The 19,206-nt window shown below is 41.1% G+C and overlaps 1 protein-coding gene across 1 annotated transcript; it reads left to right on the forward strand.

Annotated features, from left to right (window-relative positions):
* The first annotated feature begins 277 nt into the window (after positions 1-277).
* On the forward strand, positions 278-18,968 carry acsl2 (acyl-CoA synthetase long chain family member 2). The gene is made up of 20 exons (XM_073467083.1): positions 278-347; positions 7,499-7,749; positions 7,839-7,953; positions 9,014-9,078; positions 9,169-9,270; positions 10,418-10,517; positions 12,525-12,703; positions 12,828-12,860; positions 13,061-13,112; positions 13,270-13,343; positions 13,664-13,741; positions 13,819-13,953; positions 14,051-14,185; positions 16,021-16,189; positions 16,274-16,362; positions 17,271-17,387; positions 17,480-17,623; positions 17,714-17,815; positions 17,911-17,982; positions 18,081-18,968. Exons 2-20 carry the CDS (start codon positions 7,501-7,503, stop codon positions 18,219-18,221), a joined length of 2,151 nt encoding a protein of 716 aa, XP_073323184.1. The 5' UTR covers positions 278-347; positions 7,499-7,500; the 3' UTR covers positions 18,222-18,968.
* Positions 18,969-19,206: the final 238 nt, after the last annotated feature.

Here is a 19,206-nt window from a genome sequence, read left to right on the forward strand (position 1 = left end):
GTTAATTTTGACATTGTGTTAAGAGTCACTGGAGGTAATTTATCAGATTACATGCAGCTTCCTCTAAAGCCACAAAAGGCTGTATACTACTTTTTTCACATGTGCATTAGTAGTCCCCAATACCTGTAAACACATAAATGTGTAAAATGAGTGGAGTTACCCTTTAATAGCCTATCTGAAACTTGAGCACACAATGCGTCCGCCAGTCCAGGTTTTATTTTGAAGGGTTGTGACCGGAAATAAAAGCACACAGTCTGCAACTCGACGGTTGGTCAGCTTTAGATGGATCTGCTGCTCAAGTAACTTTGGAGCCAAATCTGAGGAGAGACACAGGAGCCTTGCGAGAGGTGAGACCCGTCTGCTCCTTCTTTCTTCTTCTCCTCTGTATGTTTGTCGTGTTTTCAGCAGTTTAATCAGCTTCCAGGAAACCAAACTAAACCATGAAGGATCTAGATTTAAGAAAAGTTTGGCTGCTGCTGCTGCTGCGCGCCTAGTCTCCAGGCTGCCGAGCTGAGAGTGTGTTGTGGTGTTTGGATCCGAGTGAGGATGAATCAACCTGTTAACAAACTGCTGCATGAAAGTTTTAAAGAATTAAACTTCGCCTGTGATGATGTAGTAAGAGGTACAGCGACACAGTCCTGAGGAAAGCTGCATTTATTGACGTGATTCTCAACAACACTGCCTCCTCTGTGTGAGACCTTTGTGTGCATGGTGCTCTCCCTCTGGCAGTGTTTGCAATGTGCCTTTACATTTTATAGATATTTTTTGCAGTGTGCTTCCAAATTCTCTAAAGGGGCGCACACATGTGTGGCTGCCCTGTGGTATTCTGTTTCCCTGATCCAAGCTGGGGATAATTATAGCTGGAGAGTGTTTCAGCCCTGTACTGTAGCTGCTCTTACATTCTTTTGTCAGATCTTACTCCTGCCTGTGTCCTCATTTTAACTGTGTGTCTCTGTGTTGTAACTTCCTTCACCTGCATGTCTGGTTATTTCATGCAACATGTTAGAAGTTGTCCACACAGGCCAGGTGGAGTGTTTGACAGTTGGAGGTTACAGAGTGTGGCAGCCAGCTGAGATTTGGCTGGCTCTCACTGATTCAAGAGTGATCCACGAGGTGTGGTGCCAGGAAACCCAAACGTGGCAGATCACCCTTGCATAGTGATGTTTGAACCTGGTGCTGCTTAGTTACATGAAACTTTGGGTCGCACAAATGTTTCATTGTCTGTCAGGATCGTGACTGGTTTCATGTGAATCTGAGGCCACAGGACAGGAGACTCGTGGCCCATCTTGGGGAAAGTGAGAGTGTTTCTCATGTATTCTTCACCTTCTTCCTCCTCAACAAGAAACACTTCATTGTGACCGAGTTGTGTGTCTGTGTTCTTCACGCTTCATTTGGGAATCACAGCCGGAAAACACCCATGCGTTTCATTCTTTCTCTCTCTGACCCAGTCCAGCCTCACGTGTCCCCCCCTCCCCGTAACTCTCTCCACATCTCCTCTCCATCGGACCATTCACTTCTCCGGGCACATGGAAAGTGTGCAGGGTTCATTGCTGCTGCTGCTACTGGTGGTGGTGGTGTGGGCACAAAATGCTGTCGCCTCTCACTCTCTCCCATATAAACCTCCTCCCCCTCCTTCCCCGTGTCACCTCCTGTAGTTTTCTGGGTCGGGGGGGAAGCATTCCCCAGCATTGCTCTCATCACTACAGAAGCTCTGGAGGCTACTGTACAGAGCCTCTTATCACTCTTTATGTAATTCAGGGACTTATTCGGTGCAGAAATTTTGCTTTGAGTGAAGAAAATTGCTTAATTCAAGCTCTACTAGTAGACCAAATCTATCTTTGAGTTCAATTTTGCAGGAAAATAGCTTGAAACAACACTCTGTTACTGAAAGAATATTATTAAGGTCACGTGGACTCATTTGTTGAAAGCATCCTTGACTGATTTTTCATGCTCTCAGGCTCGACTAAAAGGCCGGAAAAATAATTTACAGTTGTGTGGCTGTTTTGTAAAAGGAGCGAGAAATGAATTCTTCCCCTCCTCTCTGCTCTCTGAACTGGAAACTTTTTATGCACACGAGAAGGCTTCACCTGACCGTGTTGTTGGTGATTAATTCATGACAACCGACACTTCACTTCTTTTCGTACCAAAAGCTTCTGATGAAAAACCTTTTTGCATTTATTAACATTACCTCTGAAGAGTGTCTCCCTACAGCAACAGCTCTCCTCATTTAAAGGAGACATATTCTGATCATTTTCAGGTTCACAATTTCCTTTTGAGTGACTACTAGAATAGTTTTACATGCTTTAATGCTCAAAAAACACACCAGTTTTCTCATACTGTCCAGTGCTGCAGCTTTGTATTCCCCCTCTGTCTGAAATGCTCTGTTTTAGCTCCTGTCTCTTTAAGAATACCCAGTCTGCTCTGATTGGTCAGTGCAGTCATGCCCGAGCCAGCACCGCTCACCGTGTCACCGGTCAGCTCTATCATGGTTTCAGCTTCCAGTTAGCTTCACTTCTACTGTGAATATAGGCATAAATTATATGTGAAAACGTATGTGACATGGTGATGTAGTGTGATGTCACGGAATTAAAGGCGGGACTACGGGTGAGGCGTTCCAGGAGCAGTGTTTTCTGTGGGAGAGAGGAGCTTCCGTTGGCGTGAACTTTGGGCTTTTCAACTCTCAAGACCTTTTACATGCACAAGAACCTTTATAACACACTGAATGAAAGGAAAAAGCATGACTAGAAAATGACTAGAAACACCACTCTTTCACTGAAAGCATATTCTTCTTGAAGCATTTATTGAAAGCATCCTTGACTGATTTTTCATGCTCTCAGGCTCGACTTGAATGCCTGTGAAGTAATTTCCAACTTGAACAGAATCCGGCTGTTTGAAAAGGAGCAAGAAATGAACTCCTCGCCTCCTCTCTCCTCTCTGACCCGGACCCTTTTTATTCTCACGAGAAGGCTTCACCTTACCGCGCTGACAACTGACACTTCTAATCGCACCAAAAGCTTCTGATGAAAAACCCCACAACCCTGAATAAATGTCTCCCTCTCTTCTTATTGAAGACCTGATTCGACCTGAGACGAGGACATTTTTCCAATTACTTTTAATATTAAATTGTAAACACTTTTTTTTAATATGGCTCGTTTTTCACCTTTCATATGAGGCTCATTGAGATTCATTAAAGTTCAAGTTATCATTGACTTCTTGCCAGATTCTTTCCTGAAACCAGTTTTTGGTTTCTGTTGTAAGTTCCACGTTCTGTCTCTCTCTCTTGTTTTTGTCTCACAGCACACTGTAGCTCTGAATATCTTCTGTGCTATCAGCTCTGTCTCTGCTTGTCAGCGGCAGTAAATGTGCACAGACATGCAGACCGCCTCCGGCTACCTGCCGTCTCCCTGTGAACTGTTTTACTCTGTTTTGTTTTTTCCAGTTTATTTCCATTTTTGCATAACTGCGTTTGCAGGATCAGACATCATTTATCCCAGAAATACTTTCAATCGGCTATTATTGTTCAAACATGACGTTGGTGTGTGTGTGTGTGTGTGTGTGTGTGTGCGCGCCCTGCTGAATGTAAATTCAGGTACGAACTGCCAAAACATTCAGGTTTTCCACCTTCAGCAGAGGCTGCGGAGGTGCATTTTATTTTCACATGTTTGTGCCATTTCTTTTGTGGCGTGTCTTCCAGGGAGTAAAAGCTGGGAGCACAATGGTCCCTGTCTGGGCCTCGACAATGCCCTTTATGAATGGGAGTGAGAGAGGAGGGAGCGACGGGGACAGAGAGGCAACAGGAAGCTCTCTTCTTTGCAGCCAACTGTCATTTATTTTTGATGTGTCACATTTCATTCACCCCTCTGTTATCCAATTATTTACCTATTGAAAAAGACTTGAGGGGATCACCAGCTGATTTGTTGCCCTAGCAGGTGGAAAATGGCAACTGAGCCAAATTCAGATAAATGGATGCTTAAAGTAGATCCTCTGATGACGAGTGTGGCACTGCTTTTGCCCATGAAGGGAAGGGAAGCAGAGCAGGAGCGGCCCGGTTAAAGAGGAGGGAGGGATATGATATCACTCTTTATCCCCTCTCCTATTGGGTACTGGGGGAGAAAGTGGGTGAGAGGTTGAGGGGTGTTCGGGGGTGGGGGTGGGGGGGCGGAGTGGATGTGGGAAAGCAGAGATTTATTCAGGGAGGTGAATTCCTCGCCTGGTGGAAGATGAAGTGGTTCGTTAGAGCAGGTTTTGTAGTTTCTCAGTTTGGGTGTCGGTGAACGCCGTCGCTGTTTGTTTGTTTGTTCTCACTCTCTCTTTCGGTTTTGATATAAAGTCTCTGGCAGAGAAGTCATGAGGGTGGTCCTCCCCCTCACCCTATCTCACCACCAGGCCCTCGCTACTGTACGCACCCCGACTCTCTCTCCACTCTCTCCCTGTTGAATGAAAGGGTGCTACAACATGACTGAGAGTAACCCCGGTGCCTGTTTCTGTTAAGCCAATCATTATTACTTCCTGGTGTCTCTCCACTCCCCCCGTCCACCCCTCACCCCCTCACCCCCTCGTACAGCCCAGGCCCTTTCTTCTCTTCTTCTCTCTCTGAGTGGTGCCAAGCCTGTGGCCCCGTGTGGTTCAGCCTTTTAACCAGACTCCTCAGGCTGGTGTTTAACAGTTTCACAAGTGGAATGATGCTTTAATGATGGTTTCTTTTAGGTTTTGTTGCATTGGATTGTAATGAATAAACAGAGTTCACTGTACTGAGATGTTTTCAAGGGAAACTACACTCATTTTGCAGGAATTTGGGAGCTCCGCTGCATATGTTAGAAAGGTTGTGTAAAGGTTTTTTGGCTCCAGAGAGAACTATGGAAAATCTGATAAATTGCCTCGAGTGATGTCACTTCCTGGAAAAAAATTAATTGGAATTTGCAGAATTAATAAAGTGAGGTTACTGGACCTCTGTAGCCGTTGGCTAAATCAGCTGCTAGTAGCATAACACGTCTGGGTACTGAACTTTTAAAGGGGCTCTGTGGGACACTCCAGAACGTGCATAAAGTCACATCCTTTGTACTGTCGCGGGAAATTCGACCCGAGTCCTTCTCAAAGAAATCCACAGTCCAGCAGCACTAAACAACTGAAACACATCGGCCAGAGGCTTGTAGTGACAACTGAGAATGACGGAGAAGGTCTAATTTTTCACGTCATTTTACAATCTGCTCACATATGGACAATGAAAAAGTGATTATTGCATGTAAATTGTTACATAGAGCCCCTTTAAGGGTACCGATTAAATTACATTGTTACAACCGATTCATATCAATCCGTACTAAAGTTCAGTACCTGAAGGCATCAACATCTTCATCGACATCTTTGTGTGATTAATTAGCAGGTCGGAGAAGCTGTTGTTATAACAACGAGATAACTGGGCTTTTTTCACTCTCTGTCTGTCTTGATGTTATCTTTGTATTTTTACTAGCGTCAGCCAAATCTCAGGCTACGTCCAAAGTTCCTTACCAACATGCTGTTTGGTACACTGAAACAGTACGTGTGTCTAAAACTTCAGTGTGGAACCAATCGTACGACAATTACATACTACATATGGTAAAATATTACAGCGTGCATGTGCAAGCACTGCTGCAGTGACACTGCAACACCGAATTCCAGGAACCAAACTTTTGAGTTGCACTGTGGGTAATGTAGGCACCAGGTTTTGAAGTATTAAGAATGTATCTAATAAAAAAAGTCTATTTCTGGTTCTGTCCATCACTATGTTACGTTAGAGGAGTGAAATGCTAAATCGTATAATTCTTGTTGATTTTCCAGTACTGATCCTGTGGGAACATGATCAGATAAATGATAAATATAATGATAAAATCCTGGAATAACGCATTTACAATTTAATAACTCTCTCAATCCCTCTTCAATAATAATAATTTTTAAAATAACTTTATTTATATAGCACCTTTTTTTAAAACAGCGTTTACAAAGCGCTCCGACAGAAAAAGCAAAAGCAGGAAGGGAATCTAACAGAATAAAAGTCGAACAGTCAATCCAGACAGAAACAACTTCAGTCTAAGAAGAAATTAAAACAAGAGACTAAAAGACGACATCACATAAGAGGATTTAGTTACAGATAATAAGGATAGAACAATGATCAGAGTAAAATGATTGAAAGAGTAAATACAACTTCACATAAAAGCAAGTTTGACATCATGTCATCTGTTCAAACCATTAAGAATCTTTCTTCCTATTTATGAAGCTTTGAACTGCTGCGTCTTGGTCGTTGAGAAATCTACGACTCCATTTTTTTCTGATAAAAGAAGAGCTAGATGATTAGTCCATTAATTGATTTGTTTAGTGACAGAAAATTAATCAATAACAATTTTGACAATCAAACATTTGACACCTTTTATTCAAAAAAAAAAATTCAAACACAGGATTATCTGCAGGATTTTGTTATCCAGATGTTTTTATTCCCTCTGGGTAGTAGTTATGGTAGTTTTATACTTTAATTTGACATTTTACAGACATTTTCTTTTGTGTAATGTAAAATGTATTGATTTAAATAATAATAAGTAGATAATAGTGATAATAGTGAACAATCTTGACATTGATCCTTTTAGATTTGTTTAGTATTGTTTGTGTGTGTGACCAAACTTCTCAGTGGTTGACATACTGCGTAACCCGTGGTCATATATAATATTGACTGATATATTTGCCTTGATTTAATATAATATTAGTTTAACTTCTTGATATAAGTATACAGTATGTTGATATAAGTACTGCTTGTACTGTTCAAGGAATAACCAAAGTGCATTACAGCAAAATGAGATTTAAAAAAAGGATGATGGACGCAAAACAAAGACAAATAGTTGCATATATTATGATGATGATATTGTTTTATGGTTAACTTGTTATGTTGTTTAATTTTTCTGAGATACACACTCAACATTGGAAATAATTACTGACTATATTATTTATTCTTTTATATTTTATTGTTAGAATCATCTTTATTCCTTTCACCTACTTGTTTGACTTGTTCTGGAGCTTAGATCCCAAAGAAATTCCCTATACGTTATACTTTGTGTGTGTATTTTTTATTTTCTTATTATGTGACAATAAAAGTAGGGTTGCAACAATATGAGATTTTCACACCATGATATGGTTTTACAGTTATTAGTTACAGTTACAATGAACCCTAATGATCAACTCTCATACCACATTATACTGCAACCCTGAATAAAACTTACAGCACATTTAGCAGTGTCAAGTCAAGAAGTGAAGAAAAATAAGTAAACACAAACACAGTACACATTAAAATACTTAATTAAAAATGTAATGTTTAGAGGTGATTTAAAAGGACATACTCCTCTCAGTGTGCGACATGTTACTGTGTGGTGCCCTCTGCAGGAGATGCTTCATTTTTAACACTGCAGCACAGTCAGTGGATCCTAAATGATGTTGATACACTCGTATAACTTCCTCCTGTTTCACTCTCCTCTCTCAGTGATGCATTTCCAGGAGTGGTTACGGTCACTTCGCTCCAGCGCTGGAATCAAAGGCTCTGAATCTGAGGACATCTGGAGCCTCCTGCCAACATTGCCCCTGTCCTCCTTCTCGCTGTCCTCCCTGTCTCTGTCTTCCTCCTCACTGCTGGGTTTAGGAGCCTTGGCCTCTCTCACTGCATACTGGCTGGTGACCCGTCCTCGACCAATGCGTCCTCCCTGCGATCTACAGGCCCAGTCTGTAGCTGTGGATGTGAGTGCATCATCAGTACATTTAGACCTGTATGAAGGTCATCATCACAGGAGTGTATCGAGGTGTTTGACACAGTGTTTTTATTGCAGGGAGATCCCAGTTGCAGGCGGTCGGCTCTTCTCAAAGATGACTCACTGCTGGAGTTTTACTACGATGACACCAGGACGTTCTACGACATGTTCCAGAGAGGCCTGAGGATCGCAGGTGGAGACACGTTCACAACACATTTCACTGAACTTTACCCTACATTTGATTTATCTATTGTATCAAGGACAAGGATAAAAAATGAGTCCTTTTCAAGTGGCTGTCATCCTTCAACTTTAAGGATTACATTATTTTGTGTTGGAAAAAAACATGAATGACCTTCAGTCTTATGAAGGACTATTATACTCCATATCATCAAGACAAATAGACAAAAGTTACTGAAGATAAAAAAGCAGTTTAAAGTTCTGGACAAAGCTCAATATCCCAAAATCAATATCTCAACATGTAATTTATTGATGTTTGTTTCATACAATGTCTTGAAAGTTCGAAACATGCTTAATTTTTAAGAATAATGTTTTCAAGGTTAGGAATCTGCTTAAATTCTCGTTGAAAAAATAATTAATTATCAACACATCTGGTGTTTGGTCTCCATAATCAATCACTCATGTCAACCAAACATCTTTTAATATCTATTTAATAATGAAACAATCCTGTTGAGATACAGGACCTTAAAAATGTATTCTGATAGTTACTAATTACCTGTTGTAATCCCGTTAGTAATCCCCTATTTTACTGAATGCATTTGTAATTTAATTACATTTTTTTCTGTAACTTTACCAGAATACAGTTACCTTTTTGTGTATCTTAGTTACGTAATCCCATGTATTCTGCTACCCCCAAAACCCAGTCGACATACTTGTTTGTCGTCTCCTGGTGGCGAGAATGAAACAATCATGATCAAAACATACAGTCAAGGTTAATATGAGCAGCTGGTAGAATAAACCAAGTGACAATATACATTGATTGATTGATGGTCAAAGGAATTTTGTAAACTTTATTGTTTTGCAGTTGCTTTTTAGATGCGATAACGATGGCTTGAACATCTGGAAATTGGTGGTTACATGGGCTTACAACATTAACAGGACGAGAACATTGAATTTCCATGACAGACGTCCTTTTATGGTGTTCTATATCTTAGTTGTGATGCATTTTCTATAAATCTTACTCTAAATATTGATGATGATGATGATGATGATGTGTGAACTGTCGTGTCCTTCAGGTGATTGCCCGTGTCTTGGCTACAGAAAGCCGGGGCAGCCCTACCAGTGGATCTCCTACACCGAGGTCTGACATGTGTTAATGTTTCATCCTCAGCACTTCTGTATCTTTTGTTTCTCTTTGCTGTTTGTTGACTGAACATCTCCAACTCCTCAGGTGGCGGAGAAGGCGCAGCTGCTGGGCTCTGGGCTGCTGGCCAAAGGCTGCCGGCCGAACCCACAGCAGTTTGTTGGGATCTTTGCACCAAACAGACCAGAGGTATGAACTTATTGCTGTTTTTTTAATGTGATGTTTGTTCTCACACTGGTTTGTTTCCTGGCAGCTTTAGAATTGATGAGATTTGATGAGAAACATGGATGGCTCCGACCTCTTATCAAGATTTTTGAGTCTTTAAAATTCTCAGCTATTTTGTTCAAAATTGTGGCTTGAACTTAAAGGATAAGTTCACCCAAAAATATTAAAACGGTCATATTCTACTCAGCCTCATGCTGGTGGAAAATCTGCTGAAGTTTCGTAGTCCACAAAACATTTTCTGGAGCTTAACAGCGTTGCAGCTGACGTAGATGGGAATGTAACTGCAACTGCAAAAAAAAACAAAAAAACAAAATGGCTCATACAGCTCATCTGGTGTATTCAAAGTCTCCAGAAGCCCTGAGATCCCAAAGTGATTTGAAATGATGTTATTTACACCCTTGATGTGTGGTTGAGCTCATGCTGCCATTTCAGACAGGTTACACGCTAATGCTTTTAGCTTAGCAGCTACAGTGAAGATTTCTGCTCTAAAAAGGGTGTAAATAATGTCTTTTCAAATCAATTTGGGATCTCTGGGCTTCTTGAGACTTTTCCATTGGCACAGGGGAAAGTAGATAATGACTGAATTTTCATTTTTGGGCGAACTTATCCTGTAATATATCCTCGTACGCAAATCTGCACTGATGTATATGAATGATCGTCCCACACGAGGAGCCCAGGATCATATTGTTTTCTATTAATCTTCGTATGAAAATGAAATGATTTGTTTTTGCCTGTCTGCCCTGAACGTGTGTTTACCTTTATTGAGCGCAGGCTGCTGTGGTGAATGTGGGTCTTCAGGGCAGTTAATAATAGAGCATGTCTGCTCCAAAATCATTTTTTAATATATCCGTGAGGCAAAGCCATTTTTGTCATTCCTGTGTTGACTAAAAGTGAAAGATAATTTTCGGCTCCATCAGAGCTCTTAACCTCCCATCAGACCAATCTGCATACTGAGTGGTGGTTTTTATTTTTAATTTAGTTTTGTAAACACAAAATTCATGGCCATGATGATCAAGACTCCCTGATGTTCAGATACCTAACTCAGCAGGTACTCTGTGGTGTGTGGGAACGAGTGTAACGGTGCTGCTTTGTCTCCCTCTTCTGGTGGCAGTGGGTCATCTCAGAGCTGGGCTGCTACACGTACTCCATGGCGGTGGTGCCTCTGTACGACACACTGGGGCCGGAGGCCATGGTCCACATCCTCAACATGGGTGAGTCATAAAAACACTGTTGATGAGATGTCGTCATTATTTAAAGGAATAGTTCACCACAAAATATATCATTGATATTATTGGCTTGTCTGCCAGCCTCTCATATTAAATCAAACTTGATTGGAGACAAAAACAACACACAGTGACACAATAAATAAAATGGATTATCTAAGAGAATATAGGACATTATGTTTGGAAACAACAGTGGACGTAAGTAGAAGTATTTGTCTGAGCAGTGTATGTAAAAATACTGCATACAGAAGAAGTCCTGCTTTCTGAAGTATAGAGGAGTTATCAGTTAAATATGCTCAAGGTGTCTTTTGTTATTTGATAATTTCACCTCCTTTGTCTAAAAGGGAAATGATTCTTTGACCAGACCTGCTAACAACTCATCAACATCTCATAGATGGTTGTGAACCACTGGTTTAATATTTAAAGGGTAATGCCACCCATTTTACACATTTAATTGTGTTTACAGGTTTTAGAGAGTACTACGGGACATGTGAAAAAGACTTTTGTGGCTCCAGATGAAGCTGCATGTAATCTGATAAATTGCCTCCAGTGATGTTACTCACTGGCTAAATTGCATTGTGGGTAATGTAGGCGACGGGTTTTGAAAAGTAAGAAGACTGCGTGAATAAAAAAGTAAAAATCTCTGGTTCCACTGTATCAGTTCGGTTCAGTTCAGTTCAGTTCATTATCTACCGCTTTTCCGTGAGGGTCGCGGAGATGTTGCCGCTTTATCGCCCCTTTCAGGGGATTGCGGGTTGCGGGTTACTGGGGCCAAATCCAGTTCACATAGGGCGGAGGCCAGGGTATATCCCTGGATGAGTCGCCAGCTCATCGCAGGACCCTCTGACGGCAGAGGCTGCCACACAAGGTGCCAACTGCGCGCCAGGAGCAGTTTTTGGGGTTCAGTATCTTGCTCAAGGATACTTCGGCATGTAGCTCAGTTCCGCCCAGGGGAGCCGGGGTTTGAACCAGCGACCTTCTGGTCACTGGTCACCTGCTCTACCCACTGAGCTAGAGCCGCCCCAGGTTCCACTGTATCAATTTTGATAATTTGTTTTTTATTATTATAGGAGTGCTAGACTAGCAGACTGCTTTTCAAAACCTGGCACATTACCCACAATGCAACGTAGCCACTGAGTGATCACTGGAGGCAAATGATCAGATTACATGCAGCTTCCTCTGGAGCCACAAAAGACTTTGTGATATAGATAAATGTACTAAAGTAAATTATACATGTGTTTACATGTATAATGGTACTGTATTATATCCGCCAATGGATTATTGTCTTGGCTGATAATTGGATCAGATATTCAGCATTTATCAGATTATCAGAATCAGTGGTCAGGTTTTTTTTTTTTTTTTTAAATCTAGTTGCAGATTAAATCTGCTACTTTGGCTCTGATGCAGTGCATGCAATTTGGAAAGTTACTTGTAATTAGTGGATGTAGTGGAGTAAAAAGTGTATTTGCCTCCAAAATGTAGTGGAGTGAATGTATAAAGTAGCAGAAAACTACCTGAAAATGGTAACTTAAGTACATTACTAGTTACATTCCATCACTGTTTACTCTCCACCACTGCTTAGATATTTGGACCCAAAGTGCAGTCATGTGATTTCAAAACTTTTTAAACTAGTGTTTGATTTCGAATTTGTTTTTGATTTTAAAATGATTCATTAATTAATGTTTCATTATCAGTGAAAAAGTACCAGAGCTTCTTTGAGCTTTGAGAGTTACAACTACTGATAGCTCATTTTGGGGTGAACCTTTCCTTTACAATGTCAGTAGTAAACACACTACATTATTTATTCAGTAACTGTATATGTTGGTGTATAAACGTAGTATTTAGTGTATTTAAAAAATAATTATCATGCTTCATTTCTATATGGTAGATGTTTTATGTACATAGTATTTTAATTTCCTTAAGCTTTCGAGGCATCAGTTCTTGTACTATTGTGGCGGTGACACTGAAGATGGTCTCATCTGTGTGGGTTTTAAGCCGAGATCTCTCTGGTGATCTGTGACTGCGAGGAGAAGGCAGCATCTATGCTGGAGAACAAGGAGAAAGGCGTGACTCCGACGCTCTCCTGCCTGGTCCTCTTTAACGATTTCAGCGATGCCTTTGTGGAGAGGGCGAAGGACTGCGAGGTGGAGGTTTTGAAACTGGAGCAGCTCATGGTGAGCAGGGTGGAAGTACTAAATCCCTGTAATGCAGACCCATTTTAAGATTATCCCCTTTAATTTAGTCATCGATGGTGATGTGTAAATTGATACGCAGAACTCCTCTTTGTCCACATCTTAGGAGCTGGGAAGGCAGAACCTCAAAGATCCCGTGGTGAGTTTATCGTCTCTCAGCTGCTACATCACCGCATCAAACTGGTCACAGTAAATAGCTAATCCCCCTCTAAATGCTCAGATGACAGTTTTATAGTTGCTCCTGTCCCATAAGATATCATTAACACTCACTTGTAAACGTGGCTTAAATTAAGAGTGGAGGAAGCCTGTTGTCTTATATTTTATTGCTGCCTGCTGTAGCCGCCCCAGCCTCAGGATCTGGCCGTGGTTTGCTTCACCAGTGGAACCACAGGTACCGTCTGATTTCATTCGACTCTGCATAATTACCCTTCACTCACATCATTAGAGAAGTGTCCTTCAGTGCCCACTAACAACCCTTTCTTTATGGCACCGCTTTAGTTTCCTTTGCTGCGCAGGGCACTGCAATAATGTCTTGTTTATTTATCCAGGGAAGCCCAAGGGAGCCATGATCACCCACGGAAACATCGCCTCCAACACTTCCTCTGTCATTAAGATCCTGGAGGTCTGTCTACACTTCCACCTCCTTGTCTAATTGAGAACAGCCTCACAGCTAGCATCACTTCCCATCTGCTTGTGTCTCTGTATCTCAAAGCTGTCCCTCTCCCTGCTGTGTCTAATGGCATGATTAATTGGCTGTTTGATTGCCCCTGTCGCTGTGAGGTACTTTAACTAATTGCCCCTGTATAAAGATTCTGCTATCTAACTGCTGTTGAAAAAGCCATACAGCGTGTTTGATTGCCTGCGAGGCTTTAGCGTATGCTGCCGCCTGAACTTTTATCTCTCCCCTGTGCTTTGCTCATTTTATCTCTCGTTTCCTCTCAGGGTTCGTTTGTGATCCGACAGGAGGATGTGTCGATCTCCTACCTGCCGCTGGCCCACATGTTTGAGAGGATGATTCAGGTAGTGGGACCTCTTCTCAGACCTTCTTTGTGTTTGTTTGTGTGTAAACCCTAAATTGAAGTCCATCTCTGTCACAGGTCTCGATGTTCTGCCACGGGGCCAGAGTAGGTTTCTACCAGGGGGACATTTCTCTACTCATGGATGACATTAAAACTCTCAAACCTACCTTCTTTCCTGTTGTGCCTCGTTTACTCAATCGCATCTATGACAAGGTCAGTAAATAAACTCAGATCTCATTATTTACTGCTGTATCTAGGCTACAATCATATGTTTTCAGTTATGATTCAAAACTCTCTGATTTCTTTAAAGATCCTGGGTTCTGTGACCTCTCCGTTGCGACGGGCCTTGCTTCACTACGCTGTGAGGAGGAAGCAGGCCGAGCTCAGCAGCGGGGTCGTACGTAACAACAGTCTGTGGGACAAACTGGTCTTCAACAGGATTCAGGTCAGTGGCTTATTTCCAGCAGGGTCGTATTTTTCTGATCTGAAAAGTAAAGCCAATGCGGAAATGTTTTAAATCTGCATTCTTTCTAATGCCCAGCAGGAGGCGACTCCATGTGTGTAAACTTTAGAGAAAATGACCCTACTTCGTACTTTATTTATTACCTCGGTTTCCACACAAGTTTATGCTCTCAGTCACTAGTTTCAAGTCTTCTATAATATGTCATGATGTTCATCCAAGTCGGATCCAATCAGAAAATCCTCCCCAGCTCCACCCACTCATCCAAATATGGCCACTTCTGGCTCCAAAAAACCAAGATGGTGGCGACCATAATGCAAAACTTAAGGCTTCAAAACCCTGGATATAATAAGGGAAATCCAAAATAGGGCTAACACCATTACTGTGGCCAAACAAATTCACGATATGAATATCATCGCGATCTATAGAAAAAATAATAATAAAAAAAAAAAAAATGCTAGCAATCAAATCTATCTTTAACTTTGTTTGGTCTCTCTTTTTGGGAGATTAAATCACCCTCAAAATACTCTGGAAGTGGAGCGAGTCTAACCATAACTGTGAGAAAAAAAAGTTGCACTCAGCTACTTTTGTAAAGGCAACCGGATGAACTCAGACACAAACAGATCAACATCTTCGCTGGATTATTCAGATGATATTATCATATGTGTATTATTAACTCAGTATCAATATTTAATTTTTTAATATCGTGGTTATTGTGAGTATTTGCGATATTACGCCACCCCTAATCTGGAAACAGTGTCGGATGCAGCCGAAGAGGTTCCACTTCCTGGGTCCCGGCTGAGCAGCTCGCTTCCAGTTTAGCCCCGAAACAATTTAATCACGCGGCTCTTCTAGACTTTCCAAATGTTATCGGACCAAATATCTTAAATTCTGATTGTGAAATGAGTCATTTTGTGACACTCAAAAAAATGTATTCAGTGATTTACAGCTGCTTCGCTCACAGTGTACACGTCTTTGACAAGTCTTGCTCAGTATATTTGCCTAATTTCTAGTCAAAATATCTCATTACACTTAATAAAAGACATAATCCACTAGAAGGCAACATTTGAATGAGATATAGAGACTTTTTTTAGACAGTATTTACTTATTTTCACATGTGGCTGATTTTGTTTTTACTTCATACAGGCAAGAAACACCTTGTATTCATTGTTTATATATGTTTTTTTGGCCCTTTTTGCAGTGTAAGTTTTTGGGAAAAAATAATTTTGTACCATGTGCATCACATGATGTAATTAAACGATTTGGCCACTATGTCAAAATGGCTTCAAATCCCAGCATTGTTCCTAAGGGCCTTGTTCAAAACAGGAGTCCACAAACCACTGATTGACATCACGGTTTACACTCGGTCTCCAGTTAGGACCTCCAGGATGAATCAATCCCTAAACAAACTTTTACTACACATTGGTTGTCAGCCTTTAATGACATATTTTCTGTTAATCCAGCACTCTACAGTTGTCACTATTTATATTTTTGCAGCACTTAATACAGCCGTACATGTAGACTAGCAGCCCTGCAAAGAGTCAATAAAATTGCATCCAAACTTTACAAGAGTAGCACTTCTCCAGCAATCAATGCCAAAATCACCCAGAGCATATTGGTCCAGTGGGAGTGTATTGGAGAAGCAAGAACACAGACGAGCAAGAACTGAGAGATTTTGGCCCGCTGCGCTCAATGCAGATGGGAAAATATGGTCGAGGCTGAACATGCGGCTAAAATGGAATCTCGCTTTTACCCACAACATGATTGTATTTGAACTTTTTTTTTTTACACAAATACCGTGTGCATCACTTGTGTTTCAGGCCAATTTAGGAGGTAACCTGCGGTTCGTCTTGACCGCTTCAGCTCCCATCTCCCCCACGGTGCTGTCCTTCCTCAGAGCCACTCTGGGCTGTCTGATCTTCGAGGGTTATGGGCAGACGGAGTGCACAGCAGGGTGCACTTTCTCTATGCCAGGAGACTGGACCGCAGGTAAGACATTATCTGATTCCTAACTGTCTGCTCTAAATTACATATGTTCTGTCCTCAGCTGCTATGGTGATGTGTCTTTATCAGGTCATGTTGGTGCTCCTCTGCCCTGTGCCATGGTGAAGCTGGTAGACATCCCTGATATGAACTACTACGCTAAGAACGGAGATGGAGAGGTGAGCTAGTCTTTAAGGGGGAGACGCTACCGGTGAATAGGTTACAAATTTAACTTAAACATATCACCATGAAATCCGCCAGTTGATTATTTACAATAACACGTGTTTTTTGCCTCATCTAATGACATATGCACTAATTCACAAACATTTCCTTAAACCTCAACATTGGATAAAGCTTTGTTCTCATTTCTTGTTTCATTTACTAGAGTCAAAAGGTTTTTACAAAATTTTGGATATGTTTTCCTCTCTCCTTAAATCAGAAAAAAACTGTCAAAGAAATCAAGCTATTTTATAATATATGAACAAACCCTCTGTATAGATCGAAATAAGACTGGAAAGTTTGCTATATGTAAGTGCTGCTGAAGTTTGGATTCCTGGCTCCAAGTATAAGGGGAAAAAAATCATTGTGAGTAAACAGCCTTTAGCGATGTGCATTGTAAAATTCCATATATATTTTTAGCCAAAATATGGTCTACAGGGTGAATCATCACGAAACTTCCCCAGCTGATAACTAACATAAGTGAGCACGTTTTCTGATTTTTCAATATATTACAATATGCAAATGAGGCTATCAATTTAAGTATTACTAACTTGCTTAACAGAACTATTAACTATTTCCATAACAGAGATCTGAACTAAAATAAGCACCTCAATGTTTATTTTGGACATTTTCTTTCTAGTAGTCTCAAATAAGACGTTATGGAAGCAAAAGTCTCAAAATAAACCAGTTCATGAAAAAATGTTTTCACCTGTAGTGTTCCATTAAAGGATAAGTTTGACAAAAAATTAAAATTCAGTCGTTATCTGGTCACCAACATGCTGATGGAAAGTCGGGTGAAGTTTCGCACTGTACATATTGCCAGATAATGTGATGCCTGCTGACACTTGTCACGGCTTTGTACTATTAGATCTGTGTTCAAGGTCCCAGTGTGTTCAGAGGCTACCTGAAGGACGAAGAGAGGACGTCTGAAGCCTTGGACAGTGACGGCTGGCTGCATACTGGAGACGTGGGCCAGTGGCTCCCTGTAAGATTATACACAGTAATCAGTCTGTTGGCGACATGCATCATCTTCTAGTCTCCTGTTAGTGAGCAAATGTGTGTGTTTACCTCTGCCAGAACGGGACGCTACGCATCATTGACAGGAAGAAGCACATCTTCAAGTTGTCCCAGGGAGAGTACATCGCTCCAGAGAAGATAGAAAACGTCTACATGCGTTGTGTTCCTGTGCTGCAGGTGTTCGTGCACGGAGATAGTTTACAGGTACAGTGTAATCCCTGTTCAGTCAGATTCAAAGCATTTGCCGGAACGTGAGGTACATTTCTAATTTTCTCTTGTATTTCGTGTTCCCAGTCTTTCCTCATAGGCATAGTGGTGCCTGACCAAGAGGTGTTTGTTGACTGGGCTAAAGATCGAGGGATTGTTGGATCACATGAAGAGCTGTGCCAGAATCCTGTATGTCTTATAAACAAAAAATTCATAACTCTTAACTACTTTACATTACTGTGTGCATTCCTAAACAACCAACTGGATTTGTGATCTTCCAACAGGATGTGAAGAAGGCAGTATTAGAGGACATGAGAGCTGTGGGGAAGGAAGCAGGGCTGAAGTCCTTTGAACAAGTGAGGAGTCTGCTGCCATTAATTAACATTTGTGAGCAATAAACATCCGAGTTACGACCTTCGTTGTGACGTTGTGTCTTACCTTTCTGTCCACTCAGGTGAGGGACCTTCACTTGCATCCCGAGACGTTCAGCATCGCCAATGGCCTTCTCACCCCCACCATGAAAAGTAGACGTGCAGACATCCGCAGAGTCTTCCAGGAACAAATATCGAGCATGTACAGCAAGACCGCCTTTTAAAGGACTCCGCTCAGTAACTCATCCGGGGCTTACTGATGTCCAATAAGGGAAAAAAATGGGACAGAAGAAAATAAAAAAACGTCCAGCAGTGCCTTATCTAAAATATACAACTGGATATATTTTGGAGTTTTGGTATTTTGCTTCAGAGAAGTTTGAATTCACGTCCTCGTTGGCTCGTGTGTATTGTTTTAACTCTTCACATGAAAATTAAGACCGAATGGGACCTTGTCACTAAGTCAGCGTTGTGATTCACAGGGAGATTTTACTGTTGAATAAATTATTGTTCAATTGTAGAGATAAGAATCACAGAAGTTTTTAGGAAGCAACATGCAGAGACGTAAAGTTAGATGTTTAATTCAGGCTGCCCTCCTCTTCTCCCTTGCAAGGATTTTTAAAGGGATACTGTTCTGTGTACTGGGGGCATTGTTGCTCATAGAACTTGCATTAACTGTAGGTTTGTATTTTATGGTTGTTGGGCTCTTGGGCCGTCATGAAATAAGCTTTTGAACATCCTTGATTTTAGCTTGATGGCCATGCATTTTTATAATCGGTTCGGTGTGAGCATTTAATCTCTCACCTGAAGCTAAACTATCAAAACTAATGAGGGTTTTGACCAGCAGTGGATTGTAAAAAACATGAGCTGTAAATACTGCTTATATTGAGAATTGTTGACAGGACACTACTGACTAATTCCAGTGAAGTAAAAACTGAACAGAAATAAAGATTAGTAACTGATGGCAACTCTTTTGTGTGATTAACTCTAATTTTACACCTCAACTATATCCCAACTTCTTAAACACACCGGACTTCAGGTTGACTCATGCACAACAACAAAGTGTTACAGCGTTATGTTATATTTTGAATTGTTACCTGGCATGTAATTCTTTGTCATCATAAATTACATTTCCACTATAAATAGATTGAGAAACGGCACAAAGCGGTGCACTAAAAAAACAATAGAATGCAGGAAATAAGGTGTTTGACC

The sequence above is a fragment of the Pagrus major genome, chromosome 5 (assembly GCF_040436345.1).
Source record: "Pagrus major chromosome 5, Pma_NU_1.0".
Lineage (NCBI taxonomy): Eukaryota > Metazoa > Chordata > Actinopteri > Spariformes > Sparidae > Pagrus > Pagrus major.

What these genes read in the sequence shown, in the direction of transcription:
- acsl2 (XM_073467083.1), top strand. Translation starts at nt 7,501, where the DNA reads ATGCATTTCCAGGAGTGGTTACGGTCACTTCGCTCCAGCGCTGGAATC. An exon ending in CTTCACCAGTGGAACCACAG is followed by an intron (nt 13,113 to 13,269) that starts GTACCGTCTGAT and finishes TTATTTATCCAG; the next exon opens with GGAAGCCCAAGGGAGCCATG. An exon ending in AAGAGCTGTGCCAGAATCCT is followed by an intron (nt 17,816 to 17,910) that starts GTATGTCTTATA and finishes ATCTTCCAACAG; the next exon opens with GATGTGAAGAAGGCAGTATT.